The 25248-nt window shown below is 57.4% G+C and overlaps 1 protein-coding gene across 1 annotated transcript in view; it reads right to left on the bottom strand.

The window, feature by feature from the left end:
* SCUBE3 (signal peptide, CUB domain and EGF like domain containing 3) overlaps positions 1 to 25248 on the bottom strand; it is a 40276-nt gene that overhangs the window by 4968 nt on the left and 10060 nt on the right. Inside the window, exons 3-23 of the mRNA XM_070419137.1 lie at positions 18423 to 18575; positions 17367 to 17492; positions 14645 to 14779; positions 13630 to 13755; positions 13328 to 13444; positions 11341 to 11388; positions 9373 to 9489; positions 7709 to 7831; positions 7104 to 7220; positions 6508 to 6633; positions 6103 to 6219; positions 5833 to 5937; positions 5421 to 5537; positions 4961 to 5119; positions 4513 to 4728; positions 4023 to 4184; positions 3650 to 3817; positions 2972 to 3133; positions 2374 to 2571; positions 1753 to 1905; positions 1550 to 1629 (exon numbers count right to left, since the gene is read on the bottom strand). Coding sequence (XP_070275238.1) covers positions 1550 to 1629; positions 1753 to 1905; positions 2374 to 2571; positions 2972 to 3133; positions 3650 to 3817; positions 4023 to 4184; positions 4513 to 4728; positions 4961 to 5119; positions 5421 to 5537; positions 5833 to 5937; positions 6103 to 6219; positions 6508 to 6633; positions 7104 to 7220; positions 7709 to 7831; positions 9373 to 9489; positions 11341 to 11388; positions 13328 to 13444; positions 13630 to 13755; positions 14645 to 14779; positions 17367 to 17492; positions 18423 to 18575 — 2825 coding nt within the window. The remainder of the gene's footprint in view (positions 1 to 1549; positions 1630 to 1752; positions 1906 to 2373; positions 2572 to 2971; positions 3134 to 3649; positions 3818 to 4022; positions 4185 to 4512; positions 4729 to 4960; positions 5120 to 5420; positions 5538 to 5832; positions 5938 to 6102; positions 6220 to 6507; positions 6634 to 7103; positions 7221 to 7708; positions 7832 to 9372; positions 9490 to 11340; positions 11389 to 13327; positions 13445 to 13629; positions 13756 to 14644; positions 14780 to 17366; positions 17493 to 18422; positions 18576 to 25248) is intronic.

The following is a 25248-nucleotide window of genomic DNA, read 5'->3' on the forward strand; positions in this document are numbered from 1 at the left end:
TAGTCCTTTACCTCATTCAGGTCTCTTCTCAGAGGCCTTCCCTGAGCAACCTGGCAACGTGATGTGTGGAGAGCCTCGTACACTGTGCCTTAGGACTCAGATCTTCCAGCTTCTAGGGAAGGTTCTTTCCACTGCATCAGCAGATTTTTAAAATAAGAGGTGGGGCTTTGAGCCTCTCCTCCCCACTTTAATCAAAACAGCTCAACTACTTATGCATTAGAATTCCATAGCATATCTATATAATAAAAACCCAGTGGTTGTAACACCATAACGACCAAAGACCGGTCACCAGGAGGTGACTTGACTCTGGGTCCCGTGGCGCACCGAGTCTGGGTCTCGCGCGATTTCGTGCGCTGAGCCCCTAGTTTGAAATAAGGGTTCAGATGCTTTAAAAAATGTGTTGTTTTTTTTGGTTTTGTTTTTCTGTTAATCCTCACTCGAGGATATTTTTCCATTGATTTTTAGGGAGAGTGGAAGAGAGAGGGAAAGATAGAGAGAAACACTGATGTGAGAGAACACATCGATTGGTTGCTTCCTGCATGAGCCCCAACCAGGGCCCAGGCCGGGAAGGAGGCTGCAACCAAGGTACGTACCCTTGACCAGAATCGAACCTAGGACCCTTTGGTCCACAGGCCAACGCTCTATCCACTGAGCCAAACCAGCTAGGCTAAAAAATGTTTTAAAAGCATTTCTGAAATGATATTCTTTGCAATCTGCAAGTTCTAGAAGATTTTTGTTATCATGTCCATTATTTTGATGATAATACAAAAATTATCAACATAGAGACAAACCTTTTTAAAATTAATAATTTATGAAAGACTGTGACTAGGACTATAGTTTCTTAAGTAAGATTTTCTCAAACTGGGATCCACATGACCCAGGTGTCTAGTTGATTCTTCAATGCTGAAAACATTTCTTTTCCTTAAAAGAGGTCTTTACTGAATCAACTCTGAGAAATGCTGTGCTAATTTGCTTTTCTGTGGGAGTGAGGGAAGGAAGGGACTTAAGCAAAAACATCTTTCTATACCTAATTTTCCCTAGATTTAAAAAATATATATATTTTTTATTGATTTCAGAGAGGAAGGGAGAAAGAGAGAGAAACATCAATGATGTGAGAGAATCATTGATTGGCTGCCTCCTGCACGCCCCCTAATGGGGATCGAGCCTGCAACCTGGGCATGTGCCCTGACTGGGAATCAAACCCTGACCTCCTGGTTCATAGGTGCCACACTGGCCAGACCCTAGAATTTTTTATGGAAGAGGTAGGGGACATTACATCTCCTCATCTTCCCTTTGTCTTCCCCCAGGTGTGGGAAATACTACAGTCAGGTGGGCTTAGGCTCAAATTTCAGCTTAATCTCTGGGCAACTTCTGTAATTCTCTGTGTCTCATATTTCTCATTTGTCAAGTGGGAATGAGGAAAGTACCTAATTCACAGAGCAATTGTGTGTATCCAATGAGAATATTCATGTAAGCACACAGCATATGCTTGCACATTGTTACATACATCTTCATTAAATGTTGGCTATTGTGATTTATATCCACTTGCCTTTAAAATCTCCTGGTGGTTTTCAGATGCATAGAGCCGACCATCTCGCACAATGTCTTCTACTAGCTGCTCATAGTCCTCTGCAGAGTCAACCCAGGGGAAGAGCTTAGGGGTGGGAACCCTTCCGTTCCCCTTGCCGCCCCCCGAGGCCCTTGAGCCTCCCCTTTCTCAGCCACCCCCCTGGCTCTCCTGCCCTTGCTCACCATCGTAGGTGACATAGGGGATCTGGAAGCCACGGGCACTGTTGGCCTCGCTTGTCTTGAAGTTGATCCAGAGCTTCCTGGAGCGGGCTGTGAAGGCGATGGGGCGCTCGTAGGTCTGGCAGGTCTCATAGGTGGTGATGGAGGATGGGGAGGCTGGGAAGGCAAGCAGCATGTCAGGGGAGCAGCAGGGCACGCTCCCCAAGCCCTCCTGGAGTGAGGGCTGTGGGAGGAGGAGTCACGCTGAGAGGCATCACCTGAGCATGCGCCGCCCCCCACCCCCATACATATATTGTCTCCCACCCTCATGAGCTTGTTCCACAACTCCTCTTTGACATCCTGGCACTCACAAAGTGGAAGAAATCTGACATTTAAATGAATGGAACAGCAAAAATCCTAGAGGAGGACGGTGGCACATGTGACACTACTGGAGTTCTGGTCCCAGTGCTGCCTTTCTTAACTGCTTTCCACCCACCATGCGCATCATGGCTGTTTTCCTCTGTGAGCGTCTCTCCTCCCAAGGCCTCCCTTGCCACGGCCCCAATTCTTCCTGTGCCAGTTTTCTCTTTCCCTCCCAGCCAGATCTGGATTGCCCTTCCCTGGCCCAGCTGTGCAGCCACCCACAGTTCTTTCTCATGACGAGGACGTCCCCACACTCGTCCTCAGACGGCAGGAAGATCTCGGGTACCACGATAAGGATCTTGCGCTTGGGCGGGGGGTTGATATTCCAGACGCACTCCACGCCGGCTGGGTAGTTGCCTGGGTAGTTGGGGGACTCGATATAGCCAGTGAACTCACCCAGCTCCCCGCCACACTGACGATCTGTAGCCAAGGGCAGCGGACACAGCAAGAAAGAGAAGTGAAGTCAGTGGGGAAGTGGGTTGGGGAAAATGAAGAGCTCTGAAGTGGAGATCAGACACACGTAGGTAGCTAGCCACCTTCTGAGCTCATCCTTCCTCCAAGTTCTGGGTCCCCTTCCCTCCTGCTCTGTTAGGACCTTCTTATCTCCCCTCTCCTGTCTTTGCCCCCCCATGACCTGTCTCCAGGGAGAGAGTGCAACTGGTCTTGAGCCTGAGTGAGTTGGGGAGAGCCGGAGGGTGGGACGTCCCTGCCCCTCCACGCCCCAGGCCCGCTCCCTGCTGGTTATCTCCCACCTGCTGCTTCCTGTGCCCACTGCGCCCGGCCTCTCTAACCCCTTTCCTGCCGCCGGGCCTGCACATACTCTTGCACTGGGCTACGCTGGTGGAGCCGTCGAAGTCAGTGCTTGTGTTTCCTGGACAGCGGGTGCAGAAGTTCTGGCGGAAGTCGGGCTGATAGGAGCCCATGGCACAGCGGATGCAGCGATGGATGCTGGTGTTGTAGTAGTGCCCCGGGGAGCACTGGACTGCAGGCAAGGGGGAAAGGGAGGCGTTAAGGTGGCAGGCAAGTGGGAGTTCTGGGACGTGGGACGGGCAGGACACATTCATTCTGGAGAATCAGGAGACTGATTCTCCAGACACCACGGTTTCTCCCAGAGTCCCATTTCCTCGTCATGCCAGAGTTCAGGGCAGGGAAGGCAGCTTGGCAGTGGTCGGCTGCAGTGCCCATCCTTTTCTTTCAGGCACTGAGCAGTGCCAAACGTGCACCGAGACTCGTTTGTAGTGTTGGGGAGACTGTGCCACCAGTTTTCCAAAGCAGAAGGGTAATCGTTACTGTTATTTATCCCCCAATTCCCAGGCTTGTGGCTGTGGTGGGTCAGGATGGGCCTATGAGCAGGATGGTGTGGCTGGTCGGGCAGCTGGGCCTTTCTTAGTTTGGGGAAGATGGCGGAGCAACAAACTTGGGTCTACTCTGGAGACTTGGGGAGTTTGGGGAAGTGTTGGGGGTAGGGGAGCCCCTGAAGGGGGAGCAGCCTACTCACCTTTGGTGTCACAGTCTTGGAAGGAGGTGGCCCCCTCGTGCTTGGTGGTGAGGCCCCCGCCACACGGAAAGCACAGAGTCCGCCCCGCTTCAGGTTGGTAGGTGCCACGGGGACACGGCTGGCAGGGCTTGAACCCATCCACAGAGTGCTGGCCCGGTGAGCACTGACCTGCAATGAACCAAGGGCCCAACTCTGATGGGGATGGTCCTGGTCATCCCTTTGGGGTCACCCAGTCTCAGGGGACAGAGGCACACAAACAGGATGTTGACCATGAGAGTAGCCTGGAGCCTGGGCCTGCCCTTGGGAAATCCCATGCCCATGGGCATCCCAGTGCCCACCCTGCCCCACTCTGCATTGTTTGTTCCCCTGGCACCTGCACATGTGGTGACGTTGGTGGCTCCAAGAGGCCCGTGGGCATCACTCCCAGGGCAAAGGTCGCAGGAGAGCTGCCCTTCTCTCTCCTGGAAGGTGCCCGCTGGGCATGGCACACACTGCTCCGTCTGGCCGTGGTAATACGTTCCCTGCGGGCAGCTGACTGAGGGAGAGTCGGCTGTGCTAGCCACCCACCCCCCCTATTTCCCACCACCCAGGCCTGGGACTCCCCTTCCCGCTCCCCCAGATTTAAGGAGAATCTCTGTCTGGAAACAGAATTCTACGTGGAAGAATCAGGGGCCAAAGCCATCTGCAGGAGGGTTGGTGGCCCCACCTGTTGTCCTAGATTTCAGCCTGGGACCAGGGAGGGGCAGGAGGGTCTTGGCTGCCTCCCAATTTGAGATGCAACTGAGGCCATAACGTATTCTGCTCTGGTCCCAGCTGGGTCTTTCTATTCCCATGCTCCCCTATGTCCCAGCAAGCTCCCTTACCACACTTGGCCCCCGCGCGGTGCTGCCCAGGCCTACAGGCCTCCACCAGCTCAGCTCGCTCCCCAGCTACCGGGCCCGGTTTGTGGGCCAGCTCATAATCAAGGCCCGCCAGGCGCAGGAGGAAGCGGTCCTGGTTGATGGACTTTCTAAGCATCTTCAGGGACCCTTTCAGCCGCCGTTCCATCCGCTGTCGGAGGCAGGGCAGCCCACAGCTGGCTGTGGCGGGTGGTGGTACGAGCCAGAGGAGGAAGAGAAGAAAGTGGCTGTGAGCAGGAGGGGAAGAGCAAAGCTGGGGCTACAGGTGAGAGGACTGGCTCCCGGGCTTGGCATTAGGCAGGGTCTGCCCCTCGTGCAGGGCTCCCCCCCGTCCCCCTTGCTGTTGAGACCTGTGGTTGCCCTCCCGCCGCCCTCCCTTTCTGCCCTCCTCCAGCCGGGCTCCCAGTCCCACCTGTGGTTTCTTCGGCTCTGACCTCTGCCTCCAGTTCCAGGGTGAGCCGAGTGACTTCCTTGCCTGGAGGGGTCCGGGCCCTGCGGCCCTTGCCCTTCCGAGAGGAGTCACACTTGAGGTGGATGAAGGTGACCTGGCAGTCGGAGCAGGATGCAGCACCTGGTGGAAGGCCTTGTCACCCCAGCTGCCTCCTGGGGATGGGGAAGTTCTCGCTCCAGCTCTCACCCTCCAGCCCAAGCCTGACACTCCTCACCACATCTCTGCCTCTACCTCCCTTCTTTTCTAGTTGCAGAATGTCCTGGGGCTTCCTTGGGCTCTATGCCTACATCTGCTTTTGCCCCTGCTCTTTCTAGAGTTCAGGGTCCAGTGGGTTTTCGGCCATCTCACTAAGCAGAAGAGTTGAGGGGTGGGAAGGGTTTGATGCCAAACAACCTATTGGAGTGGGGTCCCCAGTCCAAACCTGGCCCCAGGATTCTGCTGGCCTCCTCCATTTTGCCTTTGTTTCGCAGGTGCAAACGGCATTTGGCGTCCTTGATCTTGAAGGAGGCCCGCTGTTTAACCGACAGCACTGCAGCCTCTAGAGGGATGGGAGAAGCTCAGCAGAGCCTGGGAGCCCTGGGGGTGGGGCGAGGGCTGCTGTGGGGGGCATTGAGAAGCTGGGCAATAAGCCAGGGCTTGGCTGGAGGAGAGGGATTACAAAAGCCAAGGCAATCAGATGTTAGGGGAAGAGGGAGCAAGGCAGCAGGGCTGGAGAATTACAGAGCAAAGAAAGGGAATCCAGAAAAAAGTAAGGCCAATGGTTAGCAAAGAAGAGAAATCGGGGTCAATTAGCAAGAGAGTGGGGTGGGAACAGGCCTTAGGCTGGTGCTCACCATGGCAGTGGTTGGCATTTGTGCTGTTCCCAGCGTGGCCAGCTCGGGCTGGAGCGGCCCTGGGGCTGGGGGTGCCGCAGCTCACCGTGAAGCCATTTTCCGACTCTGAGAGAAGGGGGCTGTCACAGCTCTGACCTGCCCCCCCAAAACCCTCACTGGTTGGACATCTCTAAGGGCAGCAGAGTTACTGCCTGAACAGCCAGTCTTCCTCCCCCCTTACGCGCCCCCCCCCCCAACCCCCTGGGCCCTCCAGCAATCTCCCCTATGTACCTGGCAAAAACCGGGCCCGGGAGGGGCAGGTCAGGGCACAGGTGTCCTTCTTGCCAGCGCGGTTGCAGCTGAGCATAGCTTTCGAGGCACCAGGACTGCTCTGACACTTCACAGGCTCTAGGAAGGGAGAGAAGCCTGAGGAGGAGCGGGCCTGCTGGTCTCACCCTCTCCCTCAGCTGGGTAATGTGGAGGAAGAGAATTAGCTACATGCAGAACTGTAATTGTCACTTACACAGAGACTGATAAAGGAAGGAAAGGGTTATTTACTGGAGCCTTCCTGTGTCTAACAAGCAGCCACACTCTCCACCCCTATTACTACCTCACTTTCCTCAAGGTGGAAGGTGTTGCTTTCCAGAACCCCTGAAATGGTAGTGCCAGCTGCGGCCAGCAGAGGGCGATGCCCACCTGTGCAATCCTTGCCATTCCAGTGCAGTCGGCCCTGGCCTGCGGGGCAGGTACACTGGTAGCTGCCAGGAGTGTTGATACAGCCAAAGCGGCAACCTCCCCGGTTGATGCTGCACTCATCCACATCTGGGGGGAGGGGGGGAGAAGGAGCCAGGGAGTGGGCAGTGAGTAAGGACCCCGGGTTAGAGTTCCAGGCATTTCAAGATGACTACGGGTCTGAGAAGAGGTCAAACCGAAGACCTCCTTTCTTTATCTCTGTCCACAGTCAAAAGAATGATTGAGAAGGGGCCAAGGTGATGAGCTTTGTAAAGCCTTCCCCTGCTACCTACCAGTGGGGCTGTAATTGGGAGCTAAGGATTAGGAGTCAGGGGAAAGTGATGGGGATGGGAGATGGAAATTTTGGAGGCAGGATGCCAGTCCCTGATACCTGATTCCCAGATGTCTTAACTCCTCCCATTTCATCCTGATGGATGCAGACATGGCACATGTACCTGGGGATTTGCCCATAGCCACAAGCCAACTCAGGGGCTCATTCAGTGGAACAGTGAGGAGGTGAGAGGGGCCTGGTAGCTGAGGGTGCAGATTTGCTGGCTTACCCCCGCAGTGGGTGACACCATACAGCAAGTAGCCATGATGGCAGAGGCACTGGAAGCTTCCCGGCGTGTTAACACACATGTGGTCACAGGTTCGATCAAAGGAACACTCGTCTATATCTGGAAGAGCAAGGATTCAAGCCGGAGTCTGTCTTGGGGGACTTGGCCCTGGGACCCCTTGCTCAGGTGAAGGGCCCAAGTGAGAGGCCTTGGCTCCCTCCTTCCATTGAAAGCCCCTATGCATGGCCCAGCCCTAGAGTCAGCGATGCAGCAATGCTCCCACCCCCTGGCCCTCCGCTCGCATCCCTGGAGTCAGGAACTGCGAGACCGGATGCCTCTGGATCAGGGCCACTGTGTGTGGTTAGGCAGGTCAGACCCTACCAAGGATATGAATTGGGGTGAAACCCCTCCCTCCCTTCCCCTGCCAAGCCACGCACCCCAGCGCAGAGCTGGGCCGCCAAGAAGGCGTGCGTTTGCTAATTTGCAGCACGACCCTGCTTACAGAAGGTCTCCACCGTGTCTGCTGACTTTCTCAGGCTCTGGCCTGCTTGAAACTCTCCACCCCAAGAACCTGTCCAGGGCTTTCTCCTTGGCCCAAGTCTACTCACCCTGGCAGTTCCTCTCATTGATGAGAAGCTTGTAGCCCTTCTTGCAGCTGCATTCAAAGCTGCCCACCGTGTTGCGGCAAATGTGGTCACAGCCCCCGTTGTTCAGGCGGCACTCGTCTATGTCTGGGGAAGCAGGGCGAATAGAGAAAATCAAAGGTAATACTGGAGGCTGGGGACAAGCAAGGATACGGGATCACACCCTGCCTCACAGCCGGAATCACGGAGAGCCCCGAGCCTGCACCTTCTGACTCTCTCCCACTTCTTCCCTGTTTAGGGATTGTCTGTGCCATTAGCAACACCTTTCCTCGGGCTGAGTCCCCTAAGAAGGGGACGCAGGGGAGCCAGGTCAGGCCCTTGGGGAGCTGCCTGGAGCAGGAAGTAGGTGGGCTTCTGACTGACAGGGCCAGTCCATGCCCTTCACTCTGCTGCTGGTGGCCCTTCCCGAAAGGCTGGAGGATGGGGTTTGTTCCTTTCCTGCCCCTCCACCCCCTGCCCCCGCCTGCCACAGAGCCCAGCAGGGTGGGTGAGGAGATGGCACAGAGACGTGGCTATTCAAAGGGACAGCTCTTCAGAGGGAAAAGCCAGTGGAGTGAGGCTGGGTAGCTGATGGGGGAGGGGAGAGGGCCAGGCAGGGGCTGGACTGGGAGAGATCTGGAGAGACTCAGGCCTGAGGCAGCTTTCAGCACTAGGAGGGGGGGGGGGGGGGGGGGGAGTGAGCAGCTTCCTTCCTGAGGTCAAGTTCCCCAAGCTGGTGGCAGACAGGACCCAGGCTAAGCAGCCCTCTTTGGGGGAGGGGCAGCCCTCCCCTTCACTCTCAGCATACCTGTCAACAGTCCTTCCCAGCAGGAAACCTCTCAGCTCTGGCTGGCTGACCTGCTGCCCCAGCCCTCCCAGTCCTCTCGGCCAGCTGCTGGCCAAAGGACACAAAGAATGAGCCCAGGCCTCCTTCCAGTCCTCACTCCGCTGACCAGGGAACAGGCCCTGATGAATCATTGTTTTCAGCATGGCTACCCTGCACTCCCCAACCTTCCCGTAGACCTGGCTCATTAAAGGAGAGGAAATAGATGCCCAGTGTGGGAAAGTCTACCGTCGTCACGGCTAGCACAAAGTGTTCATCATTTGTCAGGCCTGTTCTAAGTACTTTGTAATTTATAACTCCTTCCCTTCTTACAGCATTCTGCAAGCACCCTCACTGTGGTGAGACTCAGGCACAGAGATGCCAAGTTACTTGCCCAGGATCACAGAGCTAAGCCGAGGCAGAGCTGGGATCTGAACCCAGGACCCAGGCTCCAGCATCAGTGCTCCCACCCGACCAGGACAGCCAATGTGGGATAAGGGGACTATGGAACATACTTCACACACACAGGCTCACATATCCTTCAGACCCAGGACAAATGTAAATGGCATGTTCATTAGCCGAGAGGGTTAAGGATCTGTAGGGGACAGGAATGAAAGTAGGGAAATCAAGGTCGTGTGGGGCGGGGGGCACTCAGGGACTGGCTGGACTTCTGTGCCCCGTGAATAGAGATGGGGAAGGCGGACAGCAGATAGGCCTTAGCGATCACCTCAGCTCTTTAGCATCAGGGTAGCCTCCAGTGCTGCAGGAGGTCTGGTCCCAGGACAGGTACCCTCCCCCTCCGCCCCCGTCCTTTGAAAGCCCTCACCTTTGCAGGTCTTCCTGTCCGGCTGCAGCATGAAGCCCACGGGGCAGCTGCAGTGGACACCTGTCGCTGCGTCGTGGCACTTACTGTCGCAGCCCCCGTTGTTGACGGCACAGGTCTCTGTTTAGGAGGGAGCCGGGACGGTAACAGGTTATCGGCCTGGAGGAACCCCAAACTCCACAGAGGCCCGAGGGCAGAGGCGAGGCCTCGGCTGCCTCCCTGTGCTTTACAAGGAGCAGTAAGCGGAGGCTCCCAGCCCCCAGCCCCTCACAGTGCAGCCAAGCAGTCACGTCCCTGCCCCCTACTTGATTGAAACAAGGTGGACAGCAGTGAGGCAGGTACAAGCCAGAGCTGTCAGGCAGGAATGTGCTGAGGGTGGAGGAGGCAGAGAGGGCGGGTGCAAGGAGGGTGGGAGCAGTCGCTACCAGGGAATAAGAAGGGGCGGACAGGAGTTCCCTCCTCTTTCCACTGACCGCCTCCTTTGGTGGGTGGGAGGTCGTGGTGGGGTAATCTTGGGCAGAGTGAGCCCGGTGACTCCTGAGACGGCCGATGGCCACCGAGTCCTCTTTCCCTGCCTCCCTGCCCAGCTGCTTTAAGAACAATTCCAGTTCAAGGGCCGACTGCTGGTCCTCAGAAGAGACAGCAGTCATTTCTCAGCCCCTTCGAGGCTCCCCCTGCTCCCCCCAAGCCCTCCTTTTAGGAGCAGATGGAGACAAGCGGGATGTCCTGTTGTTCTACTTTCCTGGTGGGGAGGAGAGCAGAGGGGCAAAAGCAGCAGGATCAGAGCAGGAGGGGCGCAGGGAGGCAGGTCAGCGAGCTACAGAGCCTCAGCGCTGTCTCTGCTATCACCCCCTCCTGACTGCTAAGCTTCCCTTCGCTGAGAGTAGGGATGGATGGATGGGTCACTTGCCCTATTTTCAGAATTCAGAGCAGGAAAAAAACAGATTTAACAGCTGAGGAGTGTCATTGAGGCAGGAAAAACCCCCAGCTCAGATCATGCAAGGCCCTGCACAGGGGCTGTGAGGAGGTGTGGGCCATCCCCCGGGGGCCTAGATTCTCCCATCAGAGAGACAACATCCCAAGGCCTCTGTGAGGAAAGAGAGGAGGGGTTCCCAGAATCGGGAACCGAATGAGAAAGGCACCAGAGAGCACTATCGCCTTGAGTCGTTGACTCCTAAAACTTCGGCCCAACCCTTGTCACTGAGGAGACCGGACGGCCGGGCACTAGAAGGCCAGCTGCCGGCGGGGCCCTGGTTATGCCCGGTCCCGCCAATGCTCAGGTTTGGGAGCAGCCACAGGGGGGTCTCCTAGGTAGCACTCCCGCCGGTCTCTCCGGGGGTTCCCCAAGGTCATGGGAGGGAACCTGAGTTCAGACTCCAAGCCCAGCCAGTCCCCCAAGAATGTCCTTAGCATAAGAAGGGGTGCCCCAAGCCCAGAGCAGTGAGAGGGGAGCAGAGATCTGTGCGAGTCAAGGCAGACTCGGCAGAGCTAGAAGGCGGCAGAGCCAGAACCCGGAGTCAGGTCTGTCGGAACGCCAAGGCCATGATCTGCACCATATGGAGGGAGCGGGCGACGCGCGATGCTGGGACTGGAGCTACTTCGGGAACGAAGCCCCGAGGAGGGTGGCACAGTGGACACGATGGCTAAGATGGGGCTGCTGGGTCTTCAGCTGTGTCGAAGGCAGAGAAAGGGAGGGGGCGGATGGCTGGGCTGGGGTGAGGTGTTAGAAGGTGGGTGAGGGAGAAGGTGGAAGGAGGGGGCAGGAGAAAAGGAGAGGGATAGGATCCAAGACAAAACCAGCATGAAGGCTCCTGGGCCAGCTCTTGGGGACTCAGGAGACACTCGGTGGGCGCTGCTGGCAGGGGAGCCAGCCAGGCCGGGCCAGAGGGCATGCGGTTAGTGGGAGCCCCAGCGGTTAGCCTTTCCCCTAGCAAGCCAGTGAGAGCAAGCGGGGAGAGCAGACATATTTACCATTAGAAACGGCCTGGGGGGGGATGTGCTGCTCTAGCCGCCTTCCCCCTGTTTGACATTGTAAAAAAGCTGTTTAGATGCCGGGCAGGAGCCACTGTGGCCCACCGAGCCCCGCCCCTCCCCACCCTCCTCCCCGCTGCAGGCCCAACCACTGTCCCATATATGAGCCTGAGACTCCAAAACTTCACTCCCCAGCCTGGTCCTGCCTGGTCCTCCAGGAAGCTGGGCTCCCGCCAGAGGACTGATGGGAAAGCCTCAGAGCGGGGCAGTCATGGGCCCAGGACACACAGCATGCCCAGGGCAGAGCTGGGAATCCAACCGCAAGTCTTACAAGCTGCCAGGCCCCAAAGGGTGCCCACCCTCCCTGCTCAGCTACTGCCCTCCGTCTGCCCAGCAAATGTGAGTGTCCTGACGCTCAAACAGTGAAGCTCCCGCCTGCCGGGCTGGGAGGGTGTGAGGTCAGGGCAGGGTCAGTACGTTCTGCTGGAGGCGAGGGTGAGGGTCGTGGAAAGAAGGTGGCTGTGGGCCCTAGAACAGCCTCGTGTGCTCGCTTCTGCCTCACTTGGCCGTGGCCTAGAAGGCAGAATGGGTCTTGCATTAGGGAAGAGCTCAAGCTTAACAGGGTATTTCCAAAAGCAGCCGAGGGACCCAGCCCTCACATCGTGGGCCGCACTCCGTCCTGAGGCATGCAGCTTTCCCTGGGGACTGCATGCAGTTTCTCCTGCGAGACTGGGGGTGGGGGGAGAGTCGGCGGGGGGCGGGGGCGGGTTTGGAAAGCAGAATTAGATTTATGAGGAAGAAATGAAAGGAGCTGGTACGATCAGCCTAGAGAAGGCAGCAGGAAGACCTCGAAGGTTCCAGGGTCTTTGAAGAGTTAGTTCCGAGGGAACACGGAGCAGGCGAGATTTACTCAGAGGACTTTAGAGCCCTGGGTGCCAGTCTCGGAGCAGGTGCTGCGGGAGACCTTTCACAGCACCATCTGCTCCCGTTCCTGTGCTGGGGAAAGGCGGTGCTGTCTGCAGAGACCGGTGGGCCTCTGGAGTAAGATGGGGGACAGCCTGGTTCTTAGCTGACTGTCATGCCTGATGGACAGAGGGGCTGCACGCACACTTCCCGTCCCCAGCGTGTTGTCGCCCGCAAGGTGAGCCCTACCCAGGAACACTGTGCCTGCAGGCCAACGTGCCCCTGCCTGGCCCGCTCCTTCCTTTCACTCCCACTCCTCCATCACCTCTCAGCACCCCGAGAGCACACAGTACCTGGCCTTCACGAAAGACCTAAAGACTAGGGTGTTCGGAGTTAGACTCATCCGTGGTACCTGAGGATGCGTGAAGTGAGGCCTAGGAATTCAGGAAAAGGGATCCAGGTGCTAAGAAGTCCCCAAAGCAGGGCAAGAGGATGGAAGGCTGGCATTGAAGTGAGAGGCCAGAGGGAGCCTGGAGGGAGTCCCACTGGAATGTGGTGGAGAGAGAAGGAAGTGGGGGAGCGGAGGGGAGAAGGCTACAGAGGAAAGATTCTGGAGTCAGGAAACCCCACTGTCAATGCAGAGCTGGGTGTTTGGAAAGAGCACTCTGTCCCCCTCAGCCCCAGTGGGGACAGTGGCTGGGACAGCTCCCGTCTGACACGGGTCAGCAGTGCCTCTGGTCAGGCTAATCCTGCACCGCCTCTCCTCCTCTGTCAGCCACAACCCTGACCAGCAGGTGCCCCTGCTGACAATTCCCAGGTTGGCAACACGTTATCCTGGATGAAAAGGGTGGTGAGGCTCCCGGCGGGGGTGAGTGGAACCAACGGGTGGGGAGGAGGAGAGGGGGGGGGTGAGACCTGTCTCTCAGAGCTGACCCTGTCTCGACCTGGCATCGTCCGGTCTTTAACTCACCAGTCGGCCGGCGCCCAGCACGTGGGCTCCATGTGCTCCCCGCTCCCCTGGTTCCCAAGGACCCCTCCCCTCCCCCATCACAGGTGGACTGCGTTCTCCCCCGACCTCACCCACCGATGCATGTCTTCCCGTCGGTATGGAGCACGAACTTGACATGGCAGCCGCACCGGGGCCCCTGCTCTGTGTCGTCGCATGTGTGCTGACAGCCACCGTTACCATAGTTGCACGTCACTGTGCAGAGAGGGCAGGAGGCCTGTCAGCTTGCTTCTCCCTGGGCACTACGGTCTCCAGAACTCAGTCCCTGGCCTTCTTGTCGCGTTGCCTCCCCCATGCTCCCTTCCCCCCCACTCCTGCTGCTGAGACCCCACCCCCACCTCATCGTCTCCCTTCTCCCGCTGCCATCCCAGGGGTCTCACATTTACAGTCCCGTTGGTTCTTGGTGAGCTCGAAGCCAGGCCGGCATTCACAGGCAATACCCCCTTTGGGTGTCTCCCGGCAAATGTGAGCACAGCCGTGGTTCTTGTTCATGCAGTTCATTCCTTCTAAAACGGAAGAGCAGCAGGGTGAATGCTCTGTACTTCCGGACGCCGAGGGGAAGAGGAACTAGAAGGAATAACTGGGGCCCAGGAAACTGGGAGAGTCCCACCGAGACTGCAAGAGGGAGAGGAGACGGACTCGCCCTCACAGGCCCCCTGCCCTGCCTGCAGAGCTCAGAGCCATTCTGATTGACGTACAGGCACTGACACCCAACCTCCAGAAAGCCTGCGGTTGGTTACCTCTCCTTCCCGCCTGTGCCAGGTGCTGGGTGGATTTAGGAAGGACCCGTACATAAGATAAAATATAGGACATATATATTTTATGTCCTCAAACAGCTTACAGTCAAACTGGGAAGCAGATAAGTATCAATGTGGGTGGGAGTAACTGGATAACGCCTACATGATTCTATATCTAATAGACAAATATCTAAGCTCCTACTACATGCAGGGCAGTTTATTGGGTTCTGGGGATACAAAGATGATTTAGACACAGTCCCTGTCCTCAGAAATGTCAGTCTCGGGGGGAGGGAGTCTCAGAAACAGACAACACATACCCACTAATTCTGCTGACCCTCCCAAGGAATGCGGCATCGGTGAGGCCCTCTCATAACAGCAGCTTAGAGCTCAGCCGTCTACCATTCATTCATCAGGAGCAAGATGCACTCAGTTCTGGACACAGAGAATGCCCCACACTGGCCCCAACTCCAAAGGAATTCCCCCTGATTCTGCTTTAAGACGGTGTCTACCTGCAGAGCCCTCAGGATGTGGTTCGGTTGAGGGACAGAGAAGGAGCCAGTGGAGTTGAGATGGAGGGGGAGACTTGGGGGATGTTGGGGAACGCTCCCAAGCAGAGGAAGGGGCGCAGGGAGCAGGCCCTCCCCGGCCAAGGGCTGACCTTCGGGCCGCTGGATGCAGGTGTGCTGGTTGTCGCTGAGGAAGAAGCCCTCCCGGCAGTGGCACTCGTAGCTGCCCATCATGTTGACGCAGCTCTGCTGACAGCCCCCGTTGCCCTCGGCACACTCGTCCACATCTGTGCGGGACAGCGGTTGGTGAGCGGTGAGTGCGGCCACCGGGTGGGGGGCGCAGTCTTCAGAGACCAGCACACACACCTCCCCTCCTCCCCAGTCCAACACCCGGCCTCAGGCCAGGCCGTTCTCACCGCTCAGCTCCTGCTCCAACTCCCACAGAGGCCACCTAAGAGGGCAGAGCGGGGGAGCGAGCACGTGGGGAGGGGACCTGTGAACATGGCTCACTTAGGTGGAGAACCTCTTGGAACTGAATCTGAGGGCAGAAGAGATCAGGAAAGAAGGCAGAGAAGAGGAACAGAGATGAAGGTAAGAGTGGAGGTTGGATGGAGCGAGGAACTGGGAGCAGCTGGTGGTGGTAAGAGCCAGGGAATCAGAGAACCTGGGAAATGGCTTCGTGTGCAGAGAGAGCTATGGCCATGGTGCTGAGGCGGGTGAGGCGGGGTGGGGAAGGCAGTGGCCTCAACTCCTTGCAGAGCAGGGACCATATCTGTGGACAGGCCACGCCCCGGTCCTTCTCCCCTCCCCCCAGGCCTGGGCTTGCTGCCATATTCCCTAGCCTTTCTCCTATTTTGGTTTAACAAAACAAAGTCTGGAGCTTGGCAGCGAGTGGGGGGTGCAGCAGGAGCTGCCAGGCCACACCCTAATCACCACCACAAATCACCACCCCCAGGTCTGAGCGCCAAGCTCATCCCAGGTCCCCCCACTTCCAGGCCTCGACTCTGTCTCTATGCTCCCTACTTGCCCTCCCAAGTCCAGTTTTCCTTGGCCCAGGAGGCATGAGGGAGATTGGTTCCCAAATGTAGCAGCTGGGACCTGGGCTCCTGAGGGCTTCATCTGTCCCCCTCCCCATCCTCTCTGCTGAGCCTCAAAACCCTGTCCTCTCCCCTCTGGCCAAGGGCCACGGGCCCGGACGCAGCCGGCTCCTGCCGGAGATGCCCTTGTTAGGAAAGCCAAGGAGGGGCACTTTCCTCTGCCTTGTCCCTGTCCCTGCCCCTCTGTCACTACACTGTGACTTCTCCCACCCGTCTTCCTGCCCTTGCCCATCCTACATTCCATCCTTCTTTGCAGTGGTCGCCAACCGGTGGTCCCCGGACCGCTGGTGGTCTGTGAGGTCTAAAAGGTTGCCGACCGCTGCTTCTTTGTTCCCTTCTATTCCGACCTTTGCTACTCTGGCCAAGTTCTTTCCTCCTATTCTCAGTGGGGAAACTGAGGCCACCCAGGGCCTGGATGACATACTCAAGGTTCCCCTAAAAGCCAAAGGTAAGATTGAGACTTTGAGCCCCAACCCTAGAGTTAATGTTAGATAGACCGTTGCTCTCCCTGGCCCCTTCCCTACCTACTCATTCCTTTATCTTCTGGTTGATTTTATAAGGAAACGACGATAGAATCGGGGCCTAGAGAGGTCAAAGGCAACCAAAGAACCCAGACGCTGATGTTCACAATCCTGTAGGCAAGTCCCTGTCCTGGTCCCAGCGTCGCAGCTCCCCTTTCCCAAGGAGTTCCCGGGGCCGGGGCGGGCGGGGGGGGGGGGGGGGGGGCCTCACAGGTGACTGGGCAGACAAGGGAGGCCGTTCTCTGGTAACCACAGTGGTAAGAGGTGGCCAGGGCTGCGGGGAGGGCCCAGCAGGAATCGGGGCTTCAAGGCCCGGCTGGGAGTGGAAGCCTAGAAGCCTGGTTCCCCTGGGTTTGGAATGTGACTGGGTTTGAAGGCAGCTCGGTGGTCAGGAGGCTCTCCTAGGCCAAGGGGACCTCAGATAATTCCTCAAATAATTCCTGCTTTTCTGGGCATCCTTCCTGCTGCTTCTCTTCCTCTCCTGGTCTATTCCTCCAGTCCCCTGTGTCTGTGATGGCACCAGAGAGAAAGAACTTGGGGAAGGACCCTGGGTTCCTGTCTCAGATGCTGTGGGATTCAGTTTGTCTACTTGGGGAGGAGTCTGACATGGTCCTGGTAAGTGATAGAAACCAAAGTTGAGTTTAGTTACTTAGAGATTCTCCTCTTTCTGATCCAGCTCCTGGGACAAAGGTCAGGTCAGACAGGCCTCAGAGGTGAGGAGAGGGCGCCTGGAGAGTTCAGAGAGGGCTGGGAGAAGACCAGCCCTTCGCGACAGAGGCTCCCCAGGGCGCAGGGGAGCTGCAGCAGCAGCAGCAGCAGCAGCAGCGTCGACGACGTCCTGTGCATGGAGCACCCACCCTGTGCCAAGGACTGTCCAGGGCTCCTTACACATGTTCTCTCATGGGGTCTCGCCGGGAGCCCTTTGAGCAAGCTGAGGTTCCCAGAGACTGTGAATCTGCCCAAGGCCACATCCCTGGTGAGCAGCAGGGCCAGGGTCTGTCTGCAGCCAAATCACCTCCCACACCCCTCACGGGCTACGCCCACTACTGTCATCGCTGGCCCTGCCCTCTCCTCTGCTGTGCTCACCCAGCCCAGGACTGGTTCACCCCCAGTGCCAGTCTCAAAGGGGAGGCGGACCTTGTTCTCTATTTTGCAGCTGTTTGGGCCACTTTCCTCGCCTTGTCTGGGAAATGGGAAATGCTGGAAACACCGCCTTCCCCACCAGACCCCCCTCCCACACCCCCTCCCTCGCTCACCCAGACAGTTGTGTCCGTCATGTGCCAGGTGGAATCCGTCGTAGCAGGTGCATCGGTAATTGCCGGGGATGTTGACACAGTCGTGCACACAGCCTGCGTTATCCTCTCGCTCGCACTCGTCCACATCTGCGGGCAAAGAGGAGCTGGACAGCTGGACCCACCTGTGTGCCCCCCACTCTCCAGCCCTGGGCTCAGCCCTGTGGTGGTTTTTAAAAAAACAAACCACCTTGTCTGTGTGTGTGTGTGCACGTGTGTATCTCTGTGTGTGCGCGCTTACATAGTTGCTTACATAGCCTACAAACCATTTTGCATTTTGCTATTTTCATCTAAAGTCAAACATTTTCTCGTATTTCCACCCAGCCTTTCTAATTACCAATGTACATGGTTGCAGGATATTCCATTGTGTCGCTATATCCTAATTTGCTTTTTCTCTCTTGTTAGAGCCCTTCCATTTACTTCACTATCATAAATAAAGCATCAAAGAATATCTTCTCTTGTATATTATTTCTCTGAATTTCCTTTGAAGAAGTTCCTATGAGTAATATTCCTGGGTCAAAGGGTATAAATGCCTTTGGGATTCCTCTAGGGATGACAAAATCACATTTCCAATCATACTGTCACCAGGAATGACGAGTGCACCTGTCCCTGCAGCCTCGTCAGCACTGAGGGTCACACAGGGACGGAGCAGGGCTGTTCCGTCTGCCCGGCCTTCAGGACAAGGGGTGGTGCCTGTCTCTAGTATGCATCCCGTCCGTCCTCGCGCTTTGTGGTGTAAGGGTCTGAAGACGGAGGTTCCAATGTTAGGGACCCTCGGGCCTTCGTCCCATGATTCTGACCCCTACACAGCCCGGCTTGTCTGGCTGTGAACTAGCCTAGATGGAGCCTTTGTGCAAATTAGAAAATGGCGCTCTCTCTGGGAAGAAATGGCTCCTCCCCTCCCCGCCTCCATCAGCCCCCTCCCCACGCCAGTGCGACTGCAGGCCTTAGTGTCATGCAGTGCAGCCCCTGGGCAGGGCAGCACCGCTTTCCCCTCTGCAGGTGCCTTCCCAGCCTCACCTTTGCAGTGTTTACCGTCGCCTGTGTAGCCAGACTTGCAGATGCACTTGTATGACCGGGGGGTGTTCTGGCAGAGAGCATCAATGTGGCAGCTGTCGGTCCCCTCCACACACTCGTCCACATCTGGCGGGGCAGAGGGCGCGCGTGAGACCCCTGCCGGCGCCTCCCAAGGGCACCTTGACGTGGCCCCCAATGGCAAACCCCCCTTCCCTCCCAAAGAGAGGCAGTGACTCCTCCTGAAGCAGGTGCCCCCCCACACCCCTCTGGTTTCAGAGTGGCCCGAATGTGATCCCAGGAATCCAGAAGAAAACCCACTTCCCTCAGAAATGCTTAATCCACAATGACAGGTAGAACTCCATCATCTGAAACACTCCTCTTTGATTTAAAAACAAACAAGAACCCTTGGACTGGGTGGCACACTTCACTTGACTAGAAATATTCCGCCTGGCGTGAGTTAGGAGCAGGCTTGGGGGGAGGGGGCGAGAGAAGGCATGTAGGCAGTGACCTCTGGGAAGGGGCAGGGTCCAGGCCACTGGTAATTAAAGGGGAAGCCAGGGGGACGGAGCACCTGAGAAATCCTCACTTGCCTCATGATTCTACCTGCAACCAGACCTGCTTCCACTTGCCCACTATGGCGCCAGGAATCCTTTGAGGAGAGAACTTCCATCCTGGAAGGTTTCCCTCGGCCCCTGTGCCGTCCGTGCCGTAGGCACCGGAAGCTGGCCGGGCTGGCACCAGCACCTGGAATCTGACTCTCCGGCTGACCCAGGCAGGCCCATCATCCCACCGCCCGAGCTCTTTCATCTCACCTCAGCGCTCCCTCCTCGCCTGACCCTCTGACAGGAGGTGCTACTCACAAAGCTATGCTAAGGGGGAGGCCACCTAAGACCCAGCAAAAAGAGGGTGGTTCAGAAAGGACAGAGGAAAGCATCATTGGTCCCCTTTTGGCAAAAGACCGCCTCTCCCGGGGCAATGTTTTGGTGCGCCCAAAGCTGAACTGAAAAAGGGGAAAGTGTTTCATTCAGTTGAAACTGCTAGGCAAGGTGAAGGTGTGGAGGCTTGGAGGTGACTCCGCCCACCCAAAAGGAGACCGATAAGAAACATGAAGCAGGATGTGGCTGAGCGCCACGAAGGCATCAGAGGAGGTTGGTCCTCGACCCTGGCTGCACGTCAGGGTCAACTCCCCCAGGAGATGCCCAAGCACCCCCACCCCGGGATTCTGGCCACTGGCCTGGGCTGGGGCCTGGCCCCCAGCTTTTCCTGACGCTCCAGTGAGTCGAGTCTGCAGCCAGGCTTGCGAATCTGCTAAAGGGACGATTGAAGGGAGAAGGGGCTACTCCTGGCTGCAATTGGGAAACCAAGTAAAAAATATATAAAAGACTATAAATATAAAGAACTATAACTTCCAAGTGCAATCGGTGGATCATAGAACTGCCTGGCTTTTGTTAAAATGCAGATTCTCAGCTTTATCACTGAACTATTTGAACCCAAATCCTTAAGATGCTTAATATATTTTTCACTGAATGGATGAACACGGGGACCAGCAATAACAGGCACCCATGAGTCCAGCTTCAAACAGCTGGCTGTCCTCTGCTTTCCTATTTCAAGAAGCACTGAGGGCGCAGGACTGAGGAGGTTCCTGGAGCTAAGAAGGGAAGTGAAATGTGGGAGAGCCCCAAGCCCTGCCCCAGATCTCCTGGGCTTGTCAGCTCCACACTCCACCCTCCAACTCTCTTCCAATCCCACGCGCCATGTTCCCCACTGCGGGTCAGCCCCAGACTCCAGTCCAGCTCTACCACTCTAGGGAGGTTTCTCATCCTCTTATTCCTTCCTCCTTGAATGGGGGTGACAGTGCCTCCTCATGAGAACTAGATCATGTCTGTCAAGTGTCTGGCAAATAGCAGGTCCCCTGGAGATGCTGGGAAGGATTAACTCACTGTGCAGCCAACAGGTGCTCAAGGACCATGCCGCCTAAGGTGTTAGCCGCGAGGCACAGGCGGCTGTTGACATTTAAATGAACTTAAAATCCAGTTCCTTCGTGGCTCTAGCGTTAGCCACAGTGGCGAAGGCTGCCAGAGCGGACAGCACAGGTACGGAGCATTTCCGGCACCTGGCGCTGCTCCAGGAGCTCTGGATCGGGGAGTCCCCTGGGCCTGTGTGGGCCAAAGGCACTCCCCCAAGGAGTGGGGTTCCAGCGGAGTTTTGGAGATGGGATAAATGTTAGCAGGAGAGAGGAAATACCACGTGTGGTGAATCGTGAAGAAAAACAAGGCGCCCAGAGTTGGTTCTTACTCTGTCCCCACATTTACACATACCCTCCTCGGTGGGGAAAGATACTTTTAACAAAGAATTCCAAATGTGGCGTGGCTCAAGGCTAAGTGTTATCTGTTCTTGTGGGGTCCCTGCAGGACGGGGACTGGATGATCGCCCCCTTCCCTGTGGTAACCCTGTGAGTCTTAGAGGCGGGCAGGGGCATCGGACAATCCCAGTGACGGAGAACCAGCCTGTCCACCCATTGGGAGCTCTCTCCATCTGCCCCCGGCGGCTCCGCAGGGTGACGGGGAGCCCCTTTTGCAGGCCACAGCGGGGGTACACGCCTGTCTTGAACCAGTTGGTGCGCCAGTAAGGTCAGCATGGGGCCTTCGGGCTCCCGGCCCTTCCCTTTGCCTCCAAGTCAGTGCTCACAGCCCTAGAGTGGCCCCCGCTGCTGCTGCACAGCCCAGGCCCCTGCAGAGCCTCGGGACTCTCCCAGCAGCTGGGCTTCGCCCGCCGTCGGACCCCACGGCCTCGGCTCCTGCTCACAATGCCAACCCCTCTCCCTGCACATCCACACACACCTCGTTCTTCACAACTAAGGTGCTCCCTCTCTTCCAGCCACACTGTGCCCAGCTCCCCAAACCCAGCTCACACCATCTCCCCAAAAGCTCTTCCTGCCATGTTCCTGGTCCGGGGGCCTCCGCGGGCCTCGCTCACTCAAGGCTATTGCTGCCCTGCTCTGCGAAGGCTTTTGTTCATTTTAATTTCTTTGCTAAGGCTTTGAAGCCCTCTCGGGAGGCAGGTACCACTCTTCACACTTGGCTGGTCACTCACTGAGGAAGGGACTATTTGGACGGAACCTTTCAAAGCAGAGCAGGCCGAAGCCAGAGCTCGGAAATAGGGCCCCGGAGTACCTCCAGGCCTCGTCCTCGGCCAGTTCATTCTTTCAGGGCTCCTCCCACACCTGCCCGCCCACAGCGTGTCCGGACGGGGCCCATGGACAGCCCAGCGAGGGTATCAGCCTGCGCCCAGGTGCAGGCGTTTCCTAGCTGGTCCGACAGTGCACACTGCGGGGTGAGGCTGCTTTAGCCAACGGTTCTCAGCACCGGCCGCACGGGGTTCCGGGGGCCTTAAGTGTGACGGTCCAGGCACCCTCCTCCACCCGCTGGCAGGTGTCCAGGGGGAAGCTGCGTTGCTGTCTAGCTTCCTTTCCCAAGGCAGGTGATGTGAACAGACTGCTCAGGCTGGGCGGAGCCTGGGGCAGCAACAGGACAGAGTTTGAGAAAAGGGGCTCTGGAGTGGTACCGTGTCAGTTCCAATGCCAGCGCCCATGGCTGGTCCCGGGCCAGCCTCTCAACCCCCCTGCTGCCTCCTCTGTAAATGGGAATCAAGATAATAGCACCTCGCCCTGGCCGGGGGCTCAGCTGGTTGGAGCGTTGCCCTGACACCAGAAGGTTGTGGGTTTGATTCCTGGTTGGGGTGTGTACAGGAGGCGCACTCCGAAGGAGAAGCAGGACGGCTCAGGGAAACACTTCATCACGGCGACCTTTCCCAGGTCCAGCTCAGGAACAGCGGCAAATGGACCCAGACGGGAACGCAGGCGGCAGGCACCCCACGCACCCGCACATCACCACAGTAGCTACCCAACCACTCCCAGTGCTGGGTGGTTAGGGGCAAATCTGCTGGGCCCAGTGCAAGGTCCAAAGCAGCCGGCCTGGCGTCCTAGCGTGCCCGCACGGCTGTGGCATCCTCCTTGCCCCCGCCAGGTGAGCCCGGGACCTGCCTACGCCCCTCCTCCATTCTCCTCTCCTTCACTGCCGCCAGGTGCCCCCCAGCACTGAGGACCAGATCCGGGGCTGCTGGACGCCACTGGCGGCTGTCCCGCCTTCTCTGATCTGTTACTCCTCTTCACTCCTAAGGCTTTTACTGTCAGGTTCTCTGGCCACTTAACCAACCGCTATCCTGTGATCCCTCTTATATGCTACCATGTGCCCTTGTGTAACTTCTAGTTCTCTCCCCACTGAAGCTGTACGCTCCCCGAGACCACGGCTTCTGAGTCTTTGAAACCTACCGAGCAGCTGAAGGGTTGAGCATATTCATTCAGCAGTGAACAAGGCAGCTCATATACTGAAGGCACTTAGTATATGTTTGTTAAACGGACGGATGGATGGTGGATGGATGAATGGGTAGATGGGTAGACAGGTTGGTGGGTGAGGGGATGAGGTCCATATTCGTGGCATCCTCTCTGTTCTAAGTTACCGCAGAGGAAAAGCTCGCTCTTTACTCTCCTGTGACCCCGCAGCTGTTCTGGATGGAGGGCATCCCAGGAATTTTAGTCTTAATTTAAGGGTAGCAAGACAGGAAACTCAGAGAAGGTAGGATACCTGCTTACAGGCATCCCTTTGGCGCTGCGGAAGCCGGCAAAGCTGGGACCCGTGAATCTAGGGTAGGATTCCTAGGGGCTCCTGCAGAATCATAGGGTTTCAGGGTCTTCAGGTGAGCTGGCTGCTCAGGCATCTCTTCAGAGCATCCTTGTCAGGTAGATGTCCCACCCTCGGTGACAGGGCACCGGGAGCCCTGCTGCTCCCGGCCGGCTCCCTCGTCCGTTCCTCCAGGCTGCCTCCCCCACTGCGTCGCACCGAAACAGAAGCAGCCCAGCTTCGCTTGACACCCCGCCCGCAGCGTGTGCACACGTGCCTGCCTATGCGCACATCCGCTCGACCTCCACAAGGGCAAGTAGGGAAGCGGGCGGAGCCTGGCTCCCCGCTGGCTTCTCCATGTGCCTTCCCCATGTGGAGCGGCTGAGCCTCTGCTGCCTCAGCTGGAGCCGGGACAGGGCCCAGGCCGGGGAGCGGGGCCTGGAGACTCCAGGAACCACACAGATGACCCGAAGGAGAGGAGGCAGAGTACTTGCTTCTTTTTAAAATAGTACCCTCCCCTCCCCCTTCTTTAAATGTTTTTATTGATTTCAGGGAGAGAGAGAGAGGATAGAAACATCAACGATGAGAATCACTGATCGGCTGCCTCTTGTACGCCCCCCACTGGGGATCGAGCCCACCACCGGGACATGTGCCCTTGACTGGAATCGAACCTGGGACCCTTCAGCCCGCAGGCCGACACTTTATCCACTGAGACAAACCAGCCAGGGCAGTACTCTTCCCTCTCACAAAAGCAGTGGTGCCTGGAAGGGAGTGGGCTGAGCCTGAGCCTCATCACCCATCATCCCGATGCCTTTCTCTTTGAGGTCCGACCTTATCCCTAATCCAGGTCCTCGCCCATTTGAATGTACCTTTAAACGGACAAGAATGTTCTCCCTTCCAGTGTGAACTAACCCAGCAACCTTGAGTCAGAGCCTGGAGAGGACAGGGGAGTCCTGGAGGTGGAGGGGAGAACAGGACACGGAGAGGGGCAGGCAGTGGGCAGTGGACTGAGGCAGGATCCAGTTCCACGATGACCAGTGAACCTCTCTACACCGATGGGAGCGACATAGAGAACGATGCGGTCGGGTGACGTGTGGCTCCATGAAGTGTGCACAGCTCTTCCCCGGGGGTTGTTTTATTTGGTCCTCAAACGGTCCTGCCTGACATGCAGATAAGGAACAGGCCCAGAGAGGGAAGGAGGGGAAAGAGCAAATAGCGAGTGCTCCCTGCCCGTGCTCCCCATACACACTGTGATCCCGGAGGGGGGAACCCATGCTTCATCTCTGCGCCTCCTCCCACCCACCTCAGCACTTAGCCCCGGGTGAAGCCAGCGCCGGTGCATGGTAGGAAATCAGCAGCAGGCACGCCGTGGCCTGGAGGCTGCGGGCACGGGCGGCGGGGAGAGGGGCAGGGTGGGTGGTGTACGGAGGAGGGTGGTGCACGCGGAGTTGCAGGGAGGAAGGGTGGGCAGTGCGGCAGGGGGCAGGTGTCTCCTGCCCTTGGATTCACTATGCTGGGCCAAGCAGCTGGTTAGAAACAAAAACAAACACCAGGGATACAGGTTCCTGCTGTTAACAGCTTCAAACCGCCAGAGGAAAACTCCAAATAAATATAATTAGAAACTTGTAAAAACGTCCTCTCTGTAAACCTGCTCCCCAGGGGCTACCCTCTAGGCACCCCCCTTCTCCCACCCCACCCCCATGTCCACATACCCTGGCACCCCACCCTCACCCGGGGGCTCCTAAAGTCTCGTGCCTTATTCTGGATCTTCTGCCCACGTCTCTCCCCAGCTTGTCCCCGTCAGCGACCAGATGCCAACAGCCCCTGGCCCGGGACTCAGACACCAACCCCCAGCTCTCTAGGGCGATGGTTACAGCCACAGGGAAACCGGAGGGAAGAGTGAGAGCCGCAGCGCCCTGTCCAGCTATCATCCCACACGTGGGGCCGATCGAAGCGTCCAGTGGCAACACTAAAAGGGCCTTGGTCTGGAGAGGGGAGACGCCCCGGCTGGAGCAGAAAGCAGGGGGCTGGTCTGAGGGGGAGGATCCGAGGCAAGAGAGCAGGGCCGGCCGGGCCTCACCCAGGTGCTGAGTTCCCAGAACACAAACACGTCAGCTCCGCTCCCCGGCGCTGAGGATGCACACACATCC

Source organism: Myotis yumanensis, unplaced genomic scaffold (genome assembly GCF_028538775.1).
Source record: "Myotis yumanensis isolate MYYU_CA2020_CCGP unplaced genomic scaffold, mMyoYum1.0.hap1 SCAF_6, whole genome shotgun sequence".
Lineage (NCBI taxonomy): Eukaryota > Metazoa > Chordata > Mammalia > Chiroptera > Vespertilionidae > Myotis > Myotis yumanensis.